The sequence below is a fragment of the Nicotiana tomentosiformis genome, chromosome 2, assembly GCF_000390325.3.
Source record: "Nicotiana tomentosiformis chromosome 2, ASM39032v3, whole genome shotgun sequence".
Taxonomy (NCBI): domain Eukaryota; kingdom Viridiplantae; phylum Streptophyta; class Magnoliopsida; order Solanales; family Solanaceae; genus Nicotiana; species Nicotiana tomentosiformis.
Window position 1 is genome coordinate 13,054,144 of NC_090813.1, and position 16,645 is coordinate 13,070,788.

The following is a 16,645-nucleotide window of genomic DNA, read 5'->3' on the forward strand; positions in this document are numbered from 1 at the left end:
ATCCCCACCCTTTTTTTGTTTTTTTAATTACACCATGTTTAAATCTTTAAGAAAAAAACTTCCGGAGTTGCCATTCCATGTCAACTTTCCTGCAAACCATCATTTAAGTAGTGCTTGGTCAGAATCAAAATTTAAGAAGTTTTATCTCTTATCTCCTTACATTCAGAAAAATATTTAGAATCACAATTATTCAAAAAAACCTGTACGAAATAGCGTGTGGTTAAGCTTATGTTTTGACCATGCAAACTATTCTGAATGTGCTTGTTAGTACAAGTATCTTTTTCCAAAAGAGCTTTCCTGCAGTCTTTTCTAAATCAAAGGCAAATAACAACCAGTCAAACATGTGATATATCTCTTAAGTTTTTAAGAATGTATTCTCTGAGGTCTTTTTTAGGATAAAGATAAAAACACATAAGAACAAAACAGTATCAACACATACCTCGATAGCAAGTTAACAACAATAATTTAGTTCAGCTTAGTGTCCTCGAATATAAGCATAAAAGAGCAGTTTTATGCACGATGCATCCCGCATTCACATAAGGTCCTGAAAAGGATTACAACTTAGGAAGATATGATATAGGCATCTTATTCCGACTTATCAGTGGTTGTAGATAAATATAAATAAAAAAGAATGACAATATACTCTTGACTCGCCGAAGAAATTAGTGTTTCATAGCAAGCCTATGCTCCACAATTTAAGAGTATGGAAACATATTATTTCCAATATGAGTGACACTATAGCTTGAAACATGATTAACAATGGTCATATTTGTATTCTCTTTTTTAGCTTTAATTTTGGGTATGATAAAATTCCTTATAAATGCTAACAACCTACTCCGCCCGGTCCCAAATAGTAATCGTTTTAGCAAACTAAATTTGCTTCGAAATATTTGACGTTTTAGAAAAATAAAATACAGTTGTTATTTTTTATTACCCTTACTACTCCAATTAATAAGATGAAACATTTAAGAGAAAATAATAACGATAAGTTAGACAAATAATCTTGTAATTAAAGCCATTAGTAATCTTATAAATAACTAAGGTATTCTTATTTTTCTTTTCTTTGAACTTTACGAGAACAATAGTGGAATATTTGCCAGGCTAATTCATTGGAGTTCACGTACTTAGGATTCAAAGTAATCAATCACTTTGTGATCCTCGGAAACCTCGATTAACTTTCTTGTTAAGTGAAGCTATAAATAGCCATACCAATTTTTCTTCTAACAACTCATCCTTAAAGTTTTCTATTTTAGTAAGCTCCTAAGAAAAAATTTCCATGGCTTCCAAGATGCTGTGTTTAATAATTATGATTGCAGGATTTCTGCCCGCAATCACAATTGCAACTGAGTATTGGGTAGGGGGTGACAAAGGTTGGACCCTTAATGTTGATTATCAAGCTTGGGCCAAGGACAAAACTTTCAAAGTTGGAGATACCCTAGGTATGACATATTTAAGTTATATATATTGATAATGTAAATTATTTTTACACTGTTGGTGAACATTCAATTAGTTGCATCACACTTCTGTAGCTATCATAACTTTCTTACAGGGGCGAAGCTATATACGGCTAAGGGTGGTTAACTGAACTATCTTTCGCCGAAAAATTGTACTATATTCAAGATATTAATAAAAAAATAGATTTTGGACACCCTTGCATAGCCCATTAGCAAAGAATGTTGAATTTTCTGACTTCAGCACTGCTATCTTAGACATGAAACATGTATTCTTTTCACTTCTTCAATTTATTACTACATGCCGTTCATTTAAATGTCGTTTTAGCCAAATAAATTTGGCTGGAAATAAGTCTTACTTTAGGAAAATAAGAATGCATTAGTTATTTTTTTTTTTTCAAATTTATCGTTACTCCATTAGTGATTTATATAGTTTTCAGAAAAGTCTCTCAACAACTATTACTCATTTTTAGAACAGATAAAATGGCCATTTAGTCAAATAAACCTAAAACATAATGCTACTAAATGATTTTTCCTAGAGCCGTCAAAATGGACTTGATCCGTGAGCCGGCCAACTCAGCCTGCTTATTTGCTTGAGTTGGGCTAGGATTTTTAGCTCAATTTGAACAGTGGGTGTGCCACAGACCTTAAATGACATTTAAAATGGATAGGAGGTAGTATTAAAACAAGGTGTTACCAGTTAAATGGTGACTATTACTTAAAACTTTTTCCTATCTTCTTTTTATTTGGTGCAGTTTTTAAGTATACCAAAGGGCATCATAATGTGTTCAAAGTGAACCAAACAGCTTTCCAAAGTTGCATAGCTGGTCCACAAAGTGAAGGTTTAACTACTGGCCATGATGTGATAACATTGGCTAAGCCTGGTAAAAAATGGTACATTTGTGGTGTTCCAACACATTGCTCTGACTTTAGCCAAAAGCTTGTCATCACCGTCGAAGATGGAGCTCCGGCACCGGCACCCGCCGCTCCGGCACCGCCAACTGAGTATTGGGTAGGGGGTGATAAAGGCTGGACCATTGATGTTGATTATCAAGCTTGGGCCAAAAACAAAACTTTCAAGGTTGGAGATACCTTAGGTATGACATATATAACCATTATATTCTATTATTCTTATACTTTTAACCCGTGTGACCTATATGTCACGAATTGTGGAAGCAGCCACTAATGCTTGCATTAAGATAAGCTGTCTACATCACACCCCTTGGGGAGGGTGCAGTCCTTCTTCGAACTCTGCGTGAATACGGGATGTCTCGTGCACCGGACTGCCCATAATCTTATAAAGTGGTCAAGAAAGAAAATAAAGTTAATGTTCTTAAGAATTAAAGTTTTGTTTAATATAAAAGTGGATCCTACATTACATTTTGTATAGGGTCTCTGGTCTCAAATATTAGTCATTTCTGTAAAGTGTCATATTAGAAAAACAAGGTCTTTTATTACTTTTCTTCTGATCTACTCTTATTGCTGTCAGAGGCGGATCCAGGATTTAAATCTTATGGGTTCAATTTTAAGATTTTTAACATTGAACCCATTATATTTATAAAGTTATGGGTTCATATCTACTATTTTTGCAATTTTAATGAATTTTTACATACAAATTTTTACTCCGCGTCGAAAGTTATGGGTTCAGTTGAACCCGTAGCTAGTAAGCTACATCCGCCTCTGATTGCTGTGTTAATTTAGTGAGATACTTAAGGAGAGATAAATAGTAATTTAGACAAATACTCTTATGATTAAAACTATTAAATATCTTTTCTACGGAATATGCAAAAACCTTAAAAGATAGAAACATGAACGAAAAGTAGTAAAGGACTATCAAGAACTTTGTGGAGTGTCCGAAGTAACTTCTCTTTTATTGACTTAGTGCAATTTCTCTGTTCTATTTCTCTTCATTAATCAATAGGAAGAATGTAATTTCCACTTCTTTTCTTTTCTCAACTAGTTAATGGAATGCAGAATTATTATTCGACTTAAAGGAAGCTATATTTAACTGGTTAAATGGTGACTATTACTTGAACTATTTTCTATCTTTTTCTTTGTCTTTGATGCAGTTTTTAAGTATACCAAAGGTCATCATAATGTGTTCAAAGTGAACCAAACTGGTTTCCAAAACTGCATAGCTCCTCCACCAAGTGAAGGATTAACTACTGGCCATGATGTGATTACATTGGCTAAGCCTGGTAAAAAATGGTACATTTGTGGTGTTCCAACACATTGCTCCGACCATAACCAAAAGCTTGTCATCACCGTAGAAGGTGGAGCTCCGGCACCGGCAGCTCCGGTACCGGCACCGGCAGCCCTGGCACCGGCACCGGCAGCTCCGGCTCCGGGACCGGCACCAAAAAAGGATGACTCAAACAACTCATACAAGGTTACTACATCTGCGTACAAGATATTTGTTGGGGGTGTGGTTTTACTTTGGACAATTCTAATATAAGTTTGATCCATGCTGAGTGGCCTTTGGATGCTACAATTGTGTTGGAACACAAAACTTGCCTTCATCTAGGCCGGAATAAATGAATGAATAACTGGTAACTTTTGGGTAAAGATTGAATTTTGTGAGGACGGGATGGTCCTAATAATGTATAAGTTGTCGATTGGCTTTTAACAACGTTTCAACATGTATGCTTACTTGGAATAAAAACTCTGATTCCATCACGTTGGATCCATTTTTATAAGTTTTGTTTCATTTGGTTTTTCTACTTGTATTTATGCTTGTCAGCATCTTTCCTATTAAATATTTGGTCTAAGGGAAGAGAGGAGGTTGTGAGAATAGGGGAAAATAATCTAGTTATTGCTTTATCTTATGTTATTTGGTTCGATTAGAAATAGAATAGATGAGTCTGACTTGGAAGGAATGTTTTAAACATATAACAAAAAAAGAATTATTTTGAGAAAAGAACGCTCTCTCTAACCCACCTTCTTTCAATGTCCAACACATGAAGGTATTAGAACTTTAGAAGACATTGTTGAATCACCTAATTCGAAGAAAAAGATCAATCAGAAAGAATATATCATCACCAATATGAATTTTTTTCAAAACTGAAAACAGAGGAAAACTTTCAGTTTTTTATATCAACAACAAATGGTCATTCTCCTCTACTGCGGTTTCTAATGGTTCAGCTCTGCAAGTTCAAGCAGGTATTTTGTAACTCATCGCTTTACCAAAGGAAATTACCCATATAGTTAAATCCCGGTAATTCAAGTAAATGACAGCAGCAAAACTCAATAAATAGTGATACATTGATACACATCAATCCAAGTATTGTTCCAGATGACAAATTTAACCAACATACAATGACTTATTAAGTTGCAAACGAACGAGTAATATCCACTTCCTACGGCTTTGGAAGGGCATAGGGGAGATATGGTAAGTTCCAAGGAGAATGGCCTCACAATTACTGTAACCCCCGTCCTACGGCTGGGTTCAGGCCTTCTTAACCAAAAACTCATAGTTATCAACAAATGGTCGTGCAAATCAAATTTACAGATGAGCATGGAGAACACATCATCTCAAATATGGCTTAATTACTAAAATATTAAAACAACACTGTCATGGACTCTGGATTTTTGGTTTTGAGAGACGCATTCAGAAATCCACATTAAGTTCCTGATCTCCTGCTCTCTCAGCCTTATATATGCAAAAAATACACCATAGTGGAACTGCAATGAAAAGAAAAGAAAATATCAATCGGGAAGCAGATGGATGGTCCTTCTGCTTCTGCTCCCTATTCACTTTCTTGGAGGAACATTTTGGGGTGGGAAATTTTTTGAAATTGTCCTGTACAAGTAAGAGACATTAACAGTATAAGATTTTTATACAGAGAGCTCAAATGAACAAACCTGTTGTTCAAAAGCTAAGCAGAGGCGTTTGACTTCCTCTTCATAGAAAGCCTTGTCGAGCATCTGGCTCTCCCCATATGCCAACTTAGCAAAAATGGATTGGTAAGGGGGGTACTTTTCCATGACACCACGGACCTACAATAAGTAGTAAAAGGACACTTAGAAGACACGAAAAATATTACTCTCTCTGTTTCAATTTATGTGACGTAGTTTGACACGGCATGGAGTTTAAGAAAAAAAGGAAGAATTGTTTTGCTATAAGACATTTGAATTTTTTTTAGTTAAATGGTTTCCAAATCAGAAATGTGTTATTTCTTTTGGAGTAGACTAATAAGAAAAATGCGTCACATAAATTAAAACGGAGAGAGAAATAGCTTGTACCCTTTACACTACAAACAAAATTCTGTATTTGTTTTCTCTTCTTTTCCTCGTCTCTCCGCTCCCTTCAAATAGTATTTAAACCTTCCGCCATTGCCACCACTGCACTCCCCCCACCCAAAAAAGAATTAGGGAAAGGATTTCTTGCCCACTTCCAGGCACTATATGATGCTCCAGTCTTCTCCTTTTAAAGGCAAGGTGGGGGAAAGAGAACTGCATGCGATGTAGCACCCCAACAAGACTACTGATTCATCGTATCTAGCTAACTATTATTTAACCAACGCAAGCATATTTCACACGCATAAAAGAGCAACAAGAAGAATAAAGAAAAGTTGCTCATACAATACCTGATCGATGTCTTCGCATATAGCAAGTTCCTCATGACCGTATGGATAACTATTTAACATAGACTGTGTCAGAAAGAGATGTTTCGCGGCATATGCCATCAAGAATATAAAAGACTGAGCTACATGAACTTACAGTAAGCCAAAATTAGAGTACAACTTCCTGCGGTCATCACGTGTTAGCTCAGTGCCGATGCTGCAAATGAAAAATGTTTGTTAATAGTAGAAACATTATGACAAGGTCCGATAAACGTTGTCCAGCAAGATTATGAGAAATTCTGAAACAGTGACATGCCTGTTTATGGTAATATTAACTGCTCTTCTGTCGGCCTCAAAAGCAAGCAAATCAGACATGATCTCTGCAGTAGCACCCCCTAGTTTCTATTTGCAAAATTTTCATATTAGACAAGTGAAGTGAGTGTTAAACTTTTATTAAAATGAAGAGTAGGAAAATATGATAGAAATTGTACAACAGATTGTACCTGGCAAAATCTGTAGAAATCTTCAAGGTACGCCTTGTATAGTGTGTTTCTCATAATCTCAATGTTCATGTCATCCAAGTCCTGCTCAAAAGTAAGTCCCATATATGAAAGGATATGTTCATACATGGAAGAAAAAAGACTGATAAAAGCAACTGATGCATGATGAAAGATACTCCGAAATTATGAACCAATTCTACTTGGAATGCACAAAAACAGAAAAGATAACTATCATCCTCAAAACTGCAAGCAATCAATGACAAAATACTAGGGCCCTGTAATGCGGGGAGAGGATACTGGTTAACTACATATGAAGTGCATGGAGCTACAACCATTTACTTGATATTGATTCTTCAAAGGGACAGCATGAAATGAAAAGGCCGATACTCAAGAAAACTAAGGGGTCATTTGGTACATGGGATAAGGAATTAAGGATAATAATCCCAGGATAGAATTTGGGATTAACTTTATCCCATGTTTGGTTTGGGGTATTAGCTAATCCCGGGACAACTTGTACACTAAAATGGTGGGATTAGTTATCCCATATAAAAGGTGGGATAACTAATCCCATGGGATATCCCACTACAACTACATGGGATATTTTGGATATCCCACCATTGTACCAAACGACCCCTAAAAGCATATGCAACCTTTTCTTATTTGGAAACGGCAATAGGTAGTTTCTGATTACCATATCAAAGTTAAAAGAAAAGGGTGAAGTATTTGATACCTCGGAAGTAATGCACTCAGAGAAGTATGGGGCCAAGGGTGTGTCAACAAGCACCAGCCTGTATAGCTCCCTCATATTCTGGGCAACTGCCAGAGAAGCAATGCTGCAAAATATTAAAATGGTTAATACATATTTCATTTAGCTATAAAAATCCAAGGCATGCATTTGGAACAATACCTGTCAAACATGCCCAAAGGATGGCATTTCTCCAACAATTCTTGGACATCTCTCTCATGCAAAGTTCCGGTGACAATTAAGACAACATTATCAATCATGTGACCATATCTGAACCATGTGAAGGAACACCACAATTTAGATTCAATCACATTGCAGAAGTGGAGCTATGTTAATGAGCTTTAGATCATGAAGTTAATGAGCTATGTTTCAAATCGAATTAAACTTTCCAAGTCTATCATCTTCTCTGACAGTCTTTCCAACAACATAAGATAACTTGCAGAAATGGGAGAAGACATGGTGTAATAAGTATTCTATGTGTGAAAAACATGAAGAGTCAGCCAACTATATGCTTTTAGATTATGAGGTGGCGAATGAGCAGCAGCAAATGTTCCTTTTGCTGTATGGGGCATCTTGTGTAATGCTAACACTGGGAGATTGCTAAACTATCTGGAGAGGCTGCCTAATCTGCATTAATGTTAGGGAACTTTAGGACATAACTCCTTTCTGCATCTCTTGGAAGCTCTGGGAAGAAAGGAATAGAATATGGTTCAAAGGGGTTAAGAACAAAGCTGGAAAGATAGACGCATTATAACTTTAATTATTTATTTGTGAAATAAAAATAACGTATATAGTATAAATGATCGTATCAATATCTTTAAGCTCTTTAGGGCTGTAACTAATTGTAAGGATGCGTAACACCCACGTTGCTATTTACGACTAAAATATTCATTAAGGAAGTAATAGTTGATCTTTCTTAAACAGCAGCACCAATTTGGTATTGTTTCATCTTTTTCTTAATACAAAATTTTTCATGCATTTTCCTGAATAGTGAATAATACATGAAAAAGTTAAGGGTATGAGACTAACTGTGTATGTGATATACAGCCATACAGCCTAATGCAACATAATAAACCGTATGTTAATGGAGCAGTAAAATGAGTTCTCAGTTCTATTATACAAAAATGTGTCCTTTAATGTAAAAAGGTAATATTTCAAATATCATGCACTGCAGGATAACTTGTTATCATATTTCTCTAAGATAATTCACCATGCATAGCAAAACAGAAAAGTGGTATATAGATAAAGAGACAATTTTTCCCAGCAACACAAATAATATGTACCTGATGTACTCCAGAAAGGTTGACAAGGGCTCGGTGGCTTGGCAGAGCATGTGGTTAAACTCATCGACAAGTTTAAGAGTGCATTTCTCCACAATCGTAGTTGTATGTAAAGGGGAAGGCTCTGCAAATTGCAAAAGGCCAGCAAAACTAGAATAAGGAAAAGTGTCAAAGTGCTCTCTGTTGAGCATTGCACAAGAGCAGAGTGCTTTGAAAAATTCCTAAAATATTGGCATTTAAACAACTGCCTAGTATAGGCTGCTTAGAATTCCTCCTGCCTATCCAGCATATTCTGGAATCTAGACATTTTGAAGACAAAATCATCTTGAGGAATGATTTCAGGCTATTGGCTTCCATTTCACAACATTGGTAACATGAACATTTTACCCACAAGGTTTAAAGAAATTCAATTAGTACAGAAAACATATACTCCCTCCGTTCCAAAAAAGGATGATACACTTTGGAGTTCGAGAGTCAACCTTCTTAGCTTTGACCATGAATTCAGACATAAAATCAATAAAAAATTTAAAATAAACTTTACATTTTTGGAAACTACATAAAAAGTACTATAAATCACAATAATTAACAATTCAAAATATTTAAAAGTTATATGAAAAATCATGATCAAAGAACAACTCGTTTGACTCTCGAAATCTGAAAAGTATCATTATTTTTTGGGATAGAGGGAGTAGGATAAAGTGAGCCGGTCAAAACAATAAAACAAAATTGATATCCCGAAACACTGAGAAACTTAAAATACAAGCGCTTGCTTCATCTCAAATGCTTATCACCTATTTTTTTTTTTTTTTGAGATGCTTCTCTCAACTACACAATACTGTCCACCCAAAAAAATATTGAATTATGGAGTACAAAAGAACGTTGCCTCCGTCAAATGAGAATATCAGTCTAATTTGACAAGTACTCCAACTAATATTTCTATATCTATTCCAAATCCAATATCATAGGAAACAAGCTCCAATAAAATTTCTAAGCACAGGACAACAAAGTTTTTTGAAGCAAGTTGATCTTTTCAAATAGGAGATTCGGTCTTCACTTTATTTGACATCCAATAACTCATCTAGTGAGCATCACTGCATCAGGTAGCTTGTCTTCGTGGTAGATTATGAATTGGGGTTTATGGAGCAGCTCTAAAGCAAGGATAATAGTGTTCCATGATCATAATACACAACAGTACTGCACTAAAAGCAAGAATTAGATTCTTATTGCAACATAGGTGGCCAAACTAAAACCCTTCCTAAATGCATCAATTAACTCAATCCCTTTCCTCATAAAACTAATTTCACTTCAATTCCCAACTAACGGAAAACCTCGTATCATATATGCCTTTCACATTGCCAACTAATCCCAGATAAAAGATGAGTGTTGTACTAGGTTGCCAGCCAGCGTAAAACTAGTAATTTAAAGTTGGTACCTCATAATAATGAAGATTTTCACGTCAAGGTACTGATAAATGCGAGATTTAGAGAACCTCTAGTGCCATAGAACCCCTAATTTGACTTAAATGACCAACTAGTGAGTATTGGATGAATATAGAGAATTCAAATACTTCCATAGGACAAAAACAAACTGCCTCATATCTTTTTATAACAAATCTACGTCAAACTTCAAATTTATAAGATATCCACAATACAAAAATCAATTGGTTCCACTAAACCAGCTATACGCTGTGCATTATCAACGACTTCTACTGTACATAAGGTAAACAAATTTAAAGCCAATTCCGAAACTACAAAATCAAACTACCTCACTACCTTTTACATACAAATCTGAGTCAAAATTCAATTAATTAACGATCATAATTAGGAAGAAGAAAGTTTTACCGTTTTGGAGAAAAGGACCGTATTCAGTAGCGGAGAGGTGCATTTTGATGTCATCTAGGGTTTCGCATTGGCAGAGGTTGTTATAATCGGCGGCGGTGAGAAGGCCAGATCGATGACCTCTGACGATGGCTTCCAAATAGCCACTGTGAGTGTTGAAGGTAAGCGCTTCGAATCCGTACATATTTGTGCTGTTTTAGTAGAATGAATCCCCCACGAAAATTGGAAGATCCAGAATACAGATCTGAAGCGGAATTTGGAGATATTTTCTACAGAGAAGATGCTGAATTGAATTATGAGATGTTTTTTTTGTGTGTTAGTGGTCGATGCGTTGGGGGTAACGAACAAAGGAGATCGATCAACTTCTCAGCCTATCTCACGTGTTCCGTTGACAAAACAACATGTATATATCTATTCTATTTTTTTTATTCTTTTTATATCATTAAACCTAACTTTATTTAACGACCTATTTCAGTGATACAGAGAAGATGCTGAATTGGATGCATGACGTCATAAAACTACATCAAACAACACAATTTATTCAATTATTATATATATTAAAATAATACAATACAATATAATAAAATAAAATATAATACATTATGAAACAATACATAATAACTATCCAAACAAGCTGTTAATTAGCATTTGATATTCGAAAGTCACTAGTCTTACTAATTCATATTGCGCGTGTGCCCCTATTTATGAGAATAATTTTTTTATAAAATAACAAAATAATATTTAAAATATGTGTTTGAATTATAGAATAAAATTTAGATAAAAATATTTAAAATTATTAATGTTTGATCATCTATAGCTAACATCTCCAAATACCGGGAAAAGTGAGGATCCAATCCTATTTCATTGTTGAAGAAGAAGATTGTCTTGTTTATTTTATCATTCTGATAAATTAATTAATAAAGGTTGTCTCGGCTTTCTAATTGATAGTAACTGTGACACCTAGACGTGCCAAGAGGGCTAAAAATAAAAGGGATCTTTACACGAATAGCCGGTCATATTCATTGTTTACTTTTATTAATTACATGCATAATTTATACATTAATTATACATAATTATACACATATAATACATAAACTAGTATCTATGAACGTGCGTTGCACGTTAATAATGGCACGTGATGGCTTAAACATTTATTTATATGAAGGAATAATAAATTTAATTAATGAGAGAAATTTTATGTATAATAATACAACAATTATCTAAATGCCGAAAAATATTATTACATTAGCATAATACAAGAATTTAAAATAAAAGAACATCATCAAAACGTACGCAAATGATCAATTTTATCATGTTAGTTAGATAATTATGTATTACTTCCTCTGGTCCACTTTAAGTGATTTTTTGGGTGCTTTCACACATATTAAGGAATTCACATTTTAACATTAATTAACAATATAATTGACCATATTAACCTTAAGTGGATTGGAGGGAGTATAGTTTAAAAGTATTTAATGGATGGTATCTTACCGAATATTTCTTTTTGAACGGAATTTTTTTGTAGTATGTTTCCTCCTAATGATTTGGTTACTCTACCTTAACCAGAACTCTTGTTGTCGATCTTGATATCCCTCTTGAAAGTGCAACATACAATTGTTCGTGCAAAAAATTATATTGCGATAAATATAGTCTAATATTTAGGATGTTTGTCCTTGTGCTTTATTTAGTATATTTGCAAAACATAAATATACTAAAAATTATTTTTACACAAATTTAAAAGGATATTCCTTAGTTTCGGAAGTCCAAAGTTGTATTCAGGGATAAGAATATACTTAGAAGCACATTGACCAGTATTGTCACGACCCAATTTCAGCTATAGGTCGTGATGACGCCCAACAATATAGCTAGGCAAGCCAACAGATAAATTAAACATATATCAATTATTTTCAGAATAATTTTCTAAGTAATTTCATTATTTTACTAGCAATATTCAAGAAATTAGAAAAAATACCGTTTAACTTAAATCCAAGAAAATAATACAATTCCAAACTCTACCAATGTGTGTGCCAAGACCTGGTGTCACAAGTGTATGAGCATCTAGTAGATTATACAAAAATTATAAATACTGTCTGAAATAAAGTAGACAGAAATAAGTTTTTAGGAAGAGGCACTGGTTGCTGCAGAACGACCTAGAAAGCAGCTCACCACTACGCCTCTGGATAACGTGGATGTACGATGATAGGTCCTCCACTAGTATATGCCTCAGATCCTGCACAAAAAGTGCAGCAAGTGTAGCATGAGTACGTAAACAACGTGTACCCAGTAAGTATCAAGCCTAATCTCGAAGTGGTAGAGACGAGATGACCGACTTTGACACTCACTAAGAGTCAATAATAATAAATAAAATAAAAATAGCAATATCTAGATCAACATGATTTATAGAATTTACAATGATTTTCTTTAACCAGCAGAAATAATTAAATTCCTTCAAATGCAACAATTCTCAATATATTAATTAAATTCCTTCAATTACAATAAATTTCCAATTATCAACTGACCTCATTTATAGGAATAACAATAATTTCTTAACAAGTAGAGATAATAATTCTTTAAATTTCAAAGATTTCTAATTTATCAATTAGCTTTACAAGCTGCAATAAACTATCAAAGTATCGTGTAATTATTATTATTAGGCACGATTTCTGCCGAGGTCGTACGACCCGATCAAGAGTGTCGTGTATACTGCCGAGGGACGTGCGGCGCGATCCATAGATGCATCTATCCTGCCGAGGCATTCGGCTCGCTCCACAAGGAAGGAGGACATTTTCTTATGTACCTCCGGAAGGAGAGTATTTTTATTATAAGATAAATTCGGGAGGATGAATAATTTCTTTTAACAATTAATTAATTTAAACATAAAATTAAGCATATGAAATTTTCATATTTTAATATTTTTATCTAACAATTCGCTTATATATATATATATATATATATATATATATATATATATAAAATTTGTACAAGTAATTCATGCTTTGAGTTCTAAACTACCCGGACTTTAGCATTAATAGTAGCTACGTACGGACTCTCGTCACCTCGTGCATATGTAGCCCCCACAATTAGCAACAATTATTACTTTAATTACCTATGAGGTATTTTCCTCCTCACACGATTATCCAACTCTGTCTGGCTCGAATCTAACCAAAATAATTCGATACAATCACTAAAAATTATAGGAATCAATTCTATAAGAAAATACTATATTTTTCAATAAAAATCTGAAATTAATTCAAAAATCGTCTGTGGGGCCCACGTCTTGGAATCCGGCGAAAGTTATGAAATATGAACGCCCACTCAACCACGAGTCTACCCATACCAAAATCACTAAATTCCGATAATAATTCGGCCCTCACATCCTCAAATCTAACCAAGAGGGTTTTCAAACTTTTCCAACTCAATTTGCCAATTAGATGATAAAAATAGTGATGGATTCGGGTAATTTAACCAATATTGAGTTAAGAACACTCACCCCGTTGTTTTCTCTAAAAATCTCCCAAAAATCGTCCAAATCCGAGCTCCAAATCGTTAAAAATAAAAAATGGGACGAAGTCCCATTTTCAAAACTTAAACTCTCTGCCCAGTGATTTCTTCTATGCGATCGCGGACTTCCTCACTCGATCGCGAAGAACAATTTCAACACTGCCCAAAATTAACTCTACGCGATCGCATAAAGTCCCACGCGATCGCGAAGTTTAAACCTACAGGCCCACGCGATCGCAAACCATTTCACGCGATCACGAAGCACAAACATGTGGCCTTCCCTGCTGCTCCACTTACTCTACGTGAACGCGACCTCCTCCACGCGGTCGCGAATACCAAATTCCCACACCTACGCGATCGTAGCCCTATTCACGCGATCGCGAAGAACAAAGATATCGCTGCATCAAATAAGTCTACGCGATCACATACTATCTCACGTGATCGCGTAGAACAAAGTCTCCTCTGCCCAATTTACACTACGCGATCGCAGACCAACTTACGTGATCGCATATAAGGAAATCAGAAGAAAAATACCAGCAGCTATCAGCAGTCTCCCAAAGGCCAAAAGTGATCTGTTAGTCGTCCGAAACTCACCCGAGCCCCTCGGGACCTCAACCAAATATTCTAACAAGTCCCAAAACATCATACGAACTTAGTCGAACCCTCAAATCACACCAAACAACGCTAAAATCACGAATCATTCTCCAATTCAAGCATAATGAAACTTAAGATTTCCAACTTCTACATTCGGTACTGAAACCTATCAAATCAAGTCCGATTGACCTCAAATTTTGCACACAAGTCATAAATGACTTAACAGAGCTATAAAAAATTTTGAAACTGGATTCCGACCCCGATATCAAAAAGTCAACTCCCCGGTCAAACTTCCAAACTTAAATTCTTGTTTTATCCATTTCAAGCCTAATTTAACTACGGACTTCCAAATAAAATTCCGAACACGCTCCTAAGTCCAAAATCACCATATAGAGCTATTGGAACCGTCAAATCTCGATTCCGAGGTCATTTTCTCCAAATATTGACAGAAGTCAAACTTAGCACTTTAAGGCCAACTTAAGGAACCAAGTGTTCCGATTTCAATCCGAACACTTCCAAGTCCCGAACCAACCATCCCCGCAAGTCATACATCATTAAAAGTACATACAAAGAGTTTTATTTTAGGGAACGGGATTCTAAAAATTAAAATGACCGGTTAGGTCATTACAAGTATCATAATTTTAGCATGTATGACGTTATTGTTCAAACTTTTATATACCATATGTGTGCTATTACATAAGCTATTCGGTGTATCTATGTTTTTCAGTAGCATGACGGGAATAGTTTTCTTCAAAATCAACCTATATAGAATGGAAGATCAATTTTAACTTAGTCTATTTTATATACGTAATAGACTTGATAACAAACATGTATGGTAGAAGGCCATTTGATATTAAAGTATTTAAGTATTCTTCTTGGTAGTAATTATTGGTATCATTTTTTGGTGAGTCAAACACCGAAAAACATTTTGTCTTTACTATAAAATTTTACAATCAACCTTTTATTTAGTTAATCAACATATTCATTTCTGCTAGCTAAGATAACTTTTTAATTCTATCATGCGATTTGCACAAATTGCGTTTTAATATAAGGATAGAAGTATTTCTCTTATTAAATGCACTACTATTATCATTGGGATTGATAAGCAAGTATTCAGAAAGAACCAAATCATCTTTTATTGGATGCTATTCTTCGTTTTCAACTAGAAGTATAACTTTGTCAAGCTAGCTTTTACAGTCTCTGTTTTTGTCGATTTTGGAACTACTGGTAGTACTTAATAGAAATCACCTCTCAAACGATTAATTTTTCACCGAACGGTTCATTAATATCCAATATATCTCTAGAACTCCGGGCAATTGTTTCGATCGTTTGGCACTTTGCCATAATTGCTTCATCCCATATTATCAATTTTGCTTTCCTTATAAATTTAGCACCATTGCTATGCTTTGATATATTTGTGATGGTTATGTAAGTTGTTTGAAGAGGTATATCAAATCTAAAGTGGGTGACCTCACAATAAAATCATTGTTGGTACATCACTTGATATTATTGCTAACAGTATCATGCCTCTTGATATGATATTTGCAAGTAATGCATGACATAGAAATATTATTTAATTCCGCCGGAGGCATCTACAAAGAATAATCCCACTATACCAGGTCGACTCTTTATAATATAGTCTTGAAAAGCTTGTTCTTGTTTAGGATTTAGCTTTGATTGTGCTTCCTTAAACACTTGTATAGCATTTTGATTATTAATAATATACTAACCTTTTTACTTTATGTTATAATATTTTTAATCTCTAACGGTCTTTTTATGGAATAAATTTATGTACCTTAAGTTTTTTTTTTAATCTTGAATAAGAATTTTACTCATATGATGAATTTAAAAAATAATTGAATTGGATTCTCTTGCTAAATAATTAATTAAAAATTTTAATTATTGGTTTTAACATAAAAATAATTTATTCTATGTTGATTCAGATCTTAATATTAGTTCATCTCTTGTTTTGAATATTTCATCTTAATTATAATTTTATCCACCATAAATTTTATTTTCAAAGAGTAAAAGATTGATATGACATTTAACTTTTAGATCTTTATGTTTGTAGAATCATTAGTCGTATTGACTCTTACCAACCATTTTTTTTTTCTTTCTCACACATTTATATTCTTAAATATTTTCTTAATTGTTGTTTAATAATTGGGTATTTT

The 16,645-nt window shown here is 34.3% G+C and overlaps 2 protein-coding genes across 4 annotated transcripts; one reads left to right on the forward strand and one right to left on the reverse strand.

Moving 5' to 3' along the window:
* Positions 1-1,222: 1,222 nt before the first annotated feature.
* LOC104119963 (blue copper protein-like) lies at positions 1,223-4,127 on the forward strand. 2 transcript variants are annotated; one of them, XM_070194979.1, is made up of 4 exons: positions 1,223-1,439; positions 2,207-2,548; positions 3,521-3,724; positions 3,767-4,127. In XM_070194979.1, exons 1-4 carry the CDS (start codon positions 1,277-1,279, stop codon positions 3,904-3,906), a joined length of 849 nt encoding a protein of 282 aa, XP_070051080.1. In that variant the 5' UTR covers positions 1,223-1,276; the 3' UTR covers positions 3,907-4,127. The 2 variants fall into 2 exon arrangements, with proteins under 2 accessions (XP_070051080.1, XP_033508408.1); XM_033652517.2 differs by having other exon boundaries at positions 3,521-4,127.
* Positions 4,128-4,694: 567 nt separating this feature from the next.
* On the reverse strand, positions 4,695-10,785 carry LOC104119933 (V-type proton ATPase subunit d2-like). 2 transcript variants are annotated; one of them, XM_018778916.3, is made up of 11 exons: positions 10,380-10,752; positions 8,542-8,662; positions 7,421-7,528; positions 7,244-7,346; positions 6,705-6,788; positions 6,517-6,597; positions 6,330-6,415; positions 6,171-6,230; positions 6,038-6,086; positions 5,313-5,447; positions 4,695-5,132 (listed from the first exon to the last, which is right to left on the reverse strand). In XM_018778916.3, exons 1-11 carry the CDS (start codon positions 10,558-10,560, stop codon positions 5,001-5,003), a joined length of 1,140 nt encoding a protein of 379 aa, XP_018634432.1. In that variant the 5' UTR covers positions 10,561-10,752; the 3' UTR covers positions 4,695-5,000. The 2 variants fall into 2 exon arrangements, with proteins under 2 accessions (XP_018634432.1, XP_009629856.1); XM_009631561.3 differs by lacking the exon at positions 6,705-6,788 and having other exon boundaries at positions 10,380-10,785.
* Positions 10,786-16,645: the final 5,860 nt, after the last annotated feature.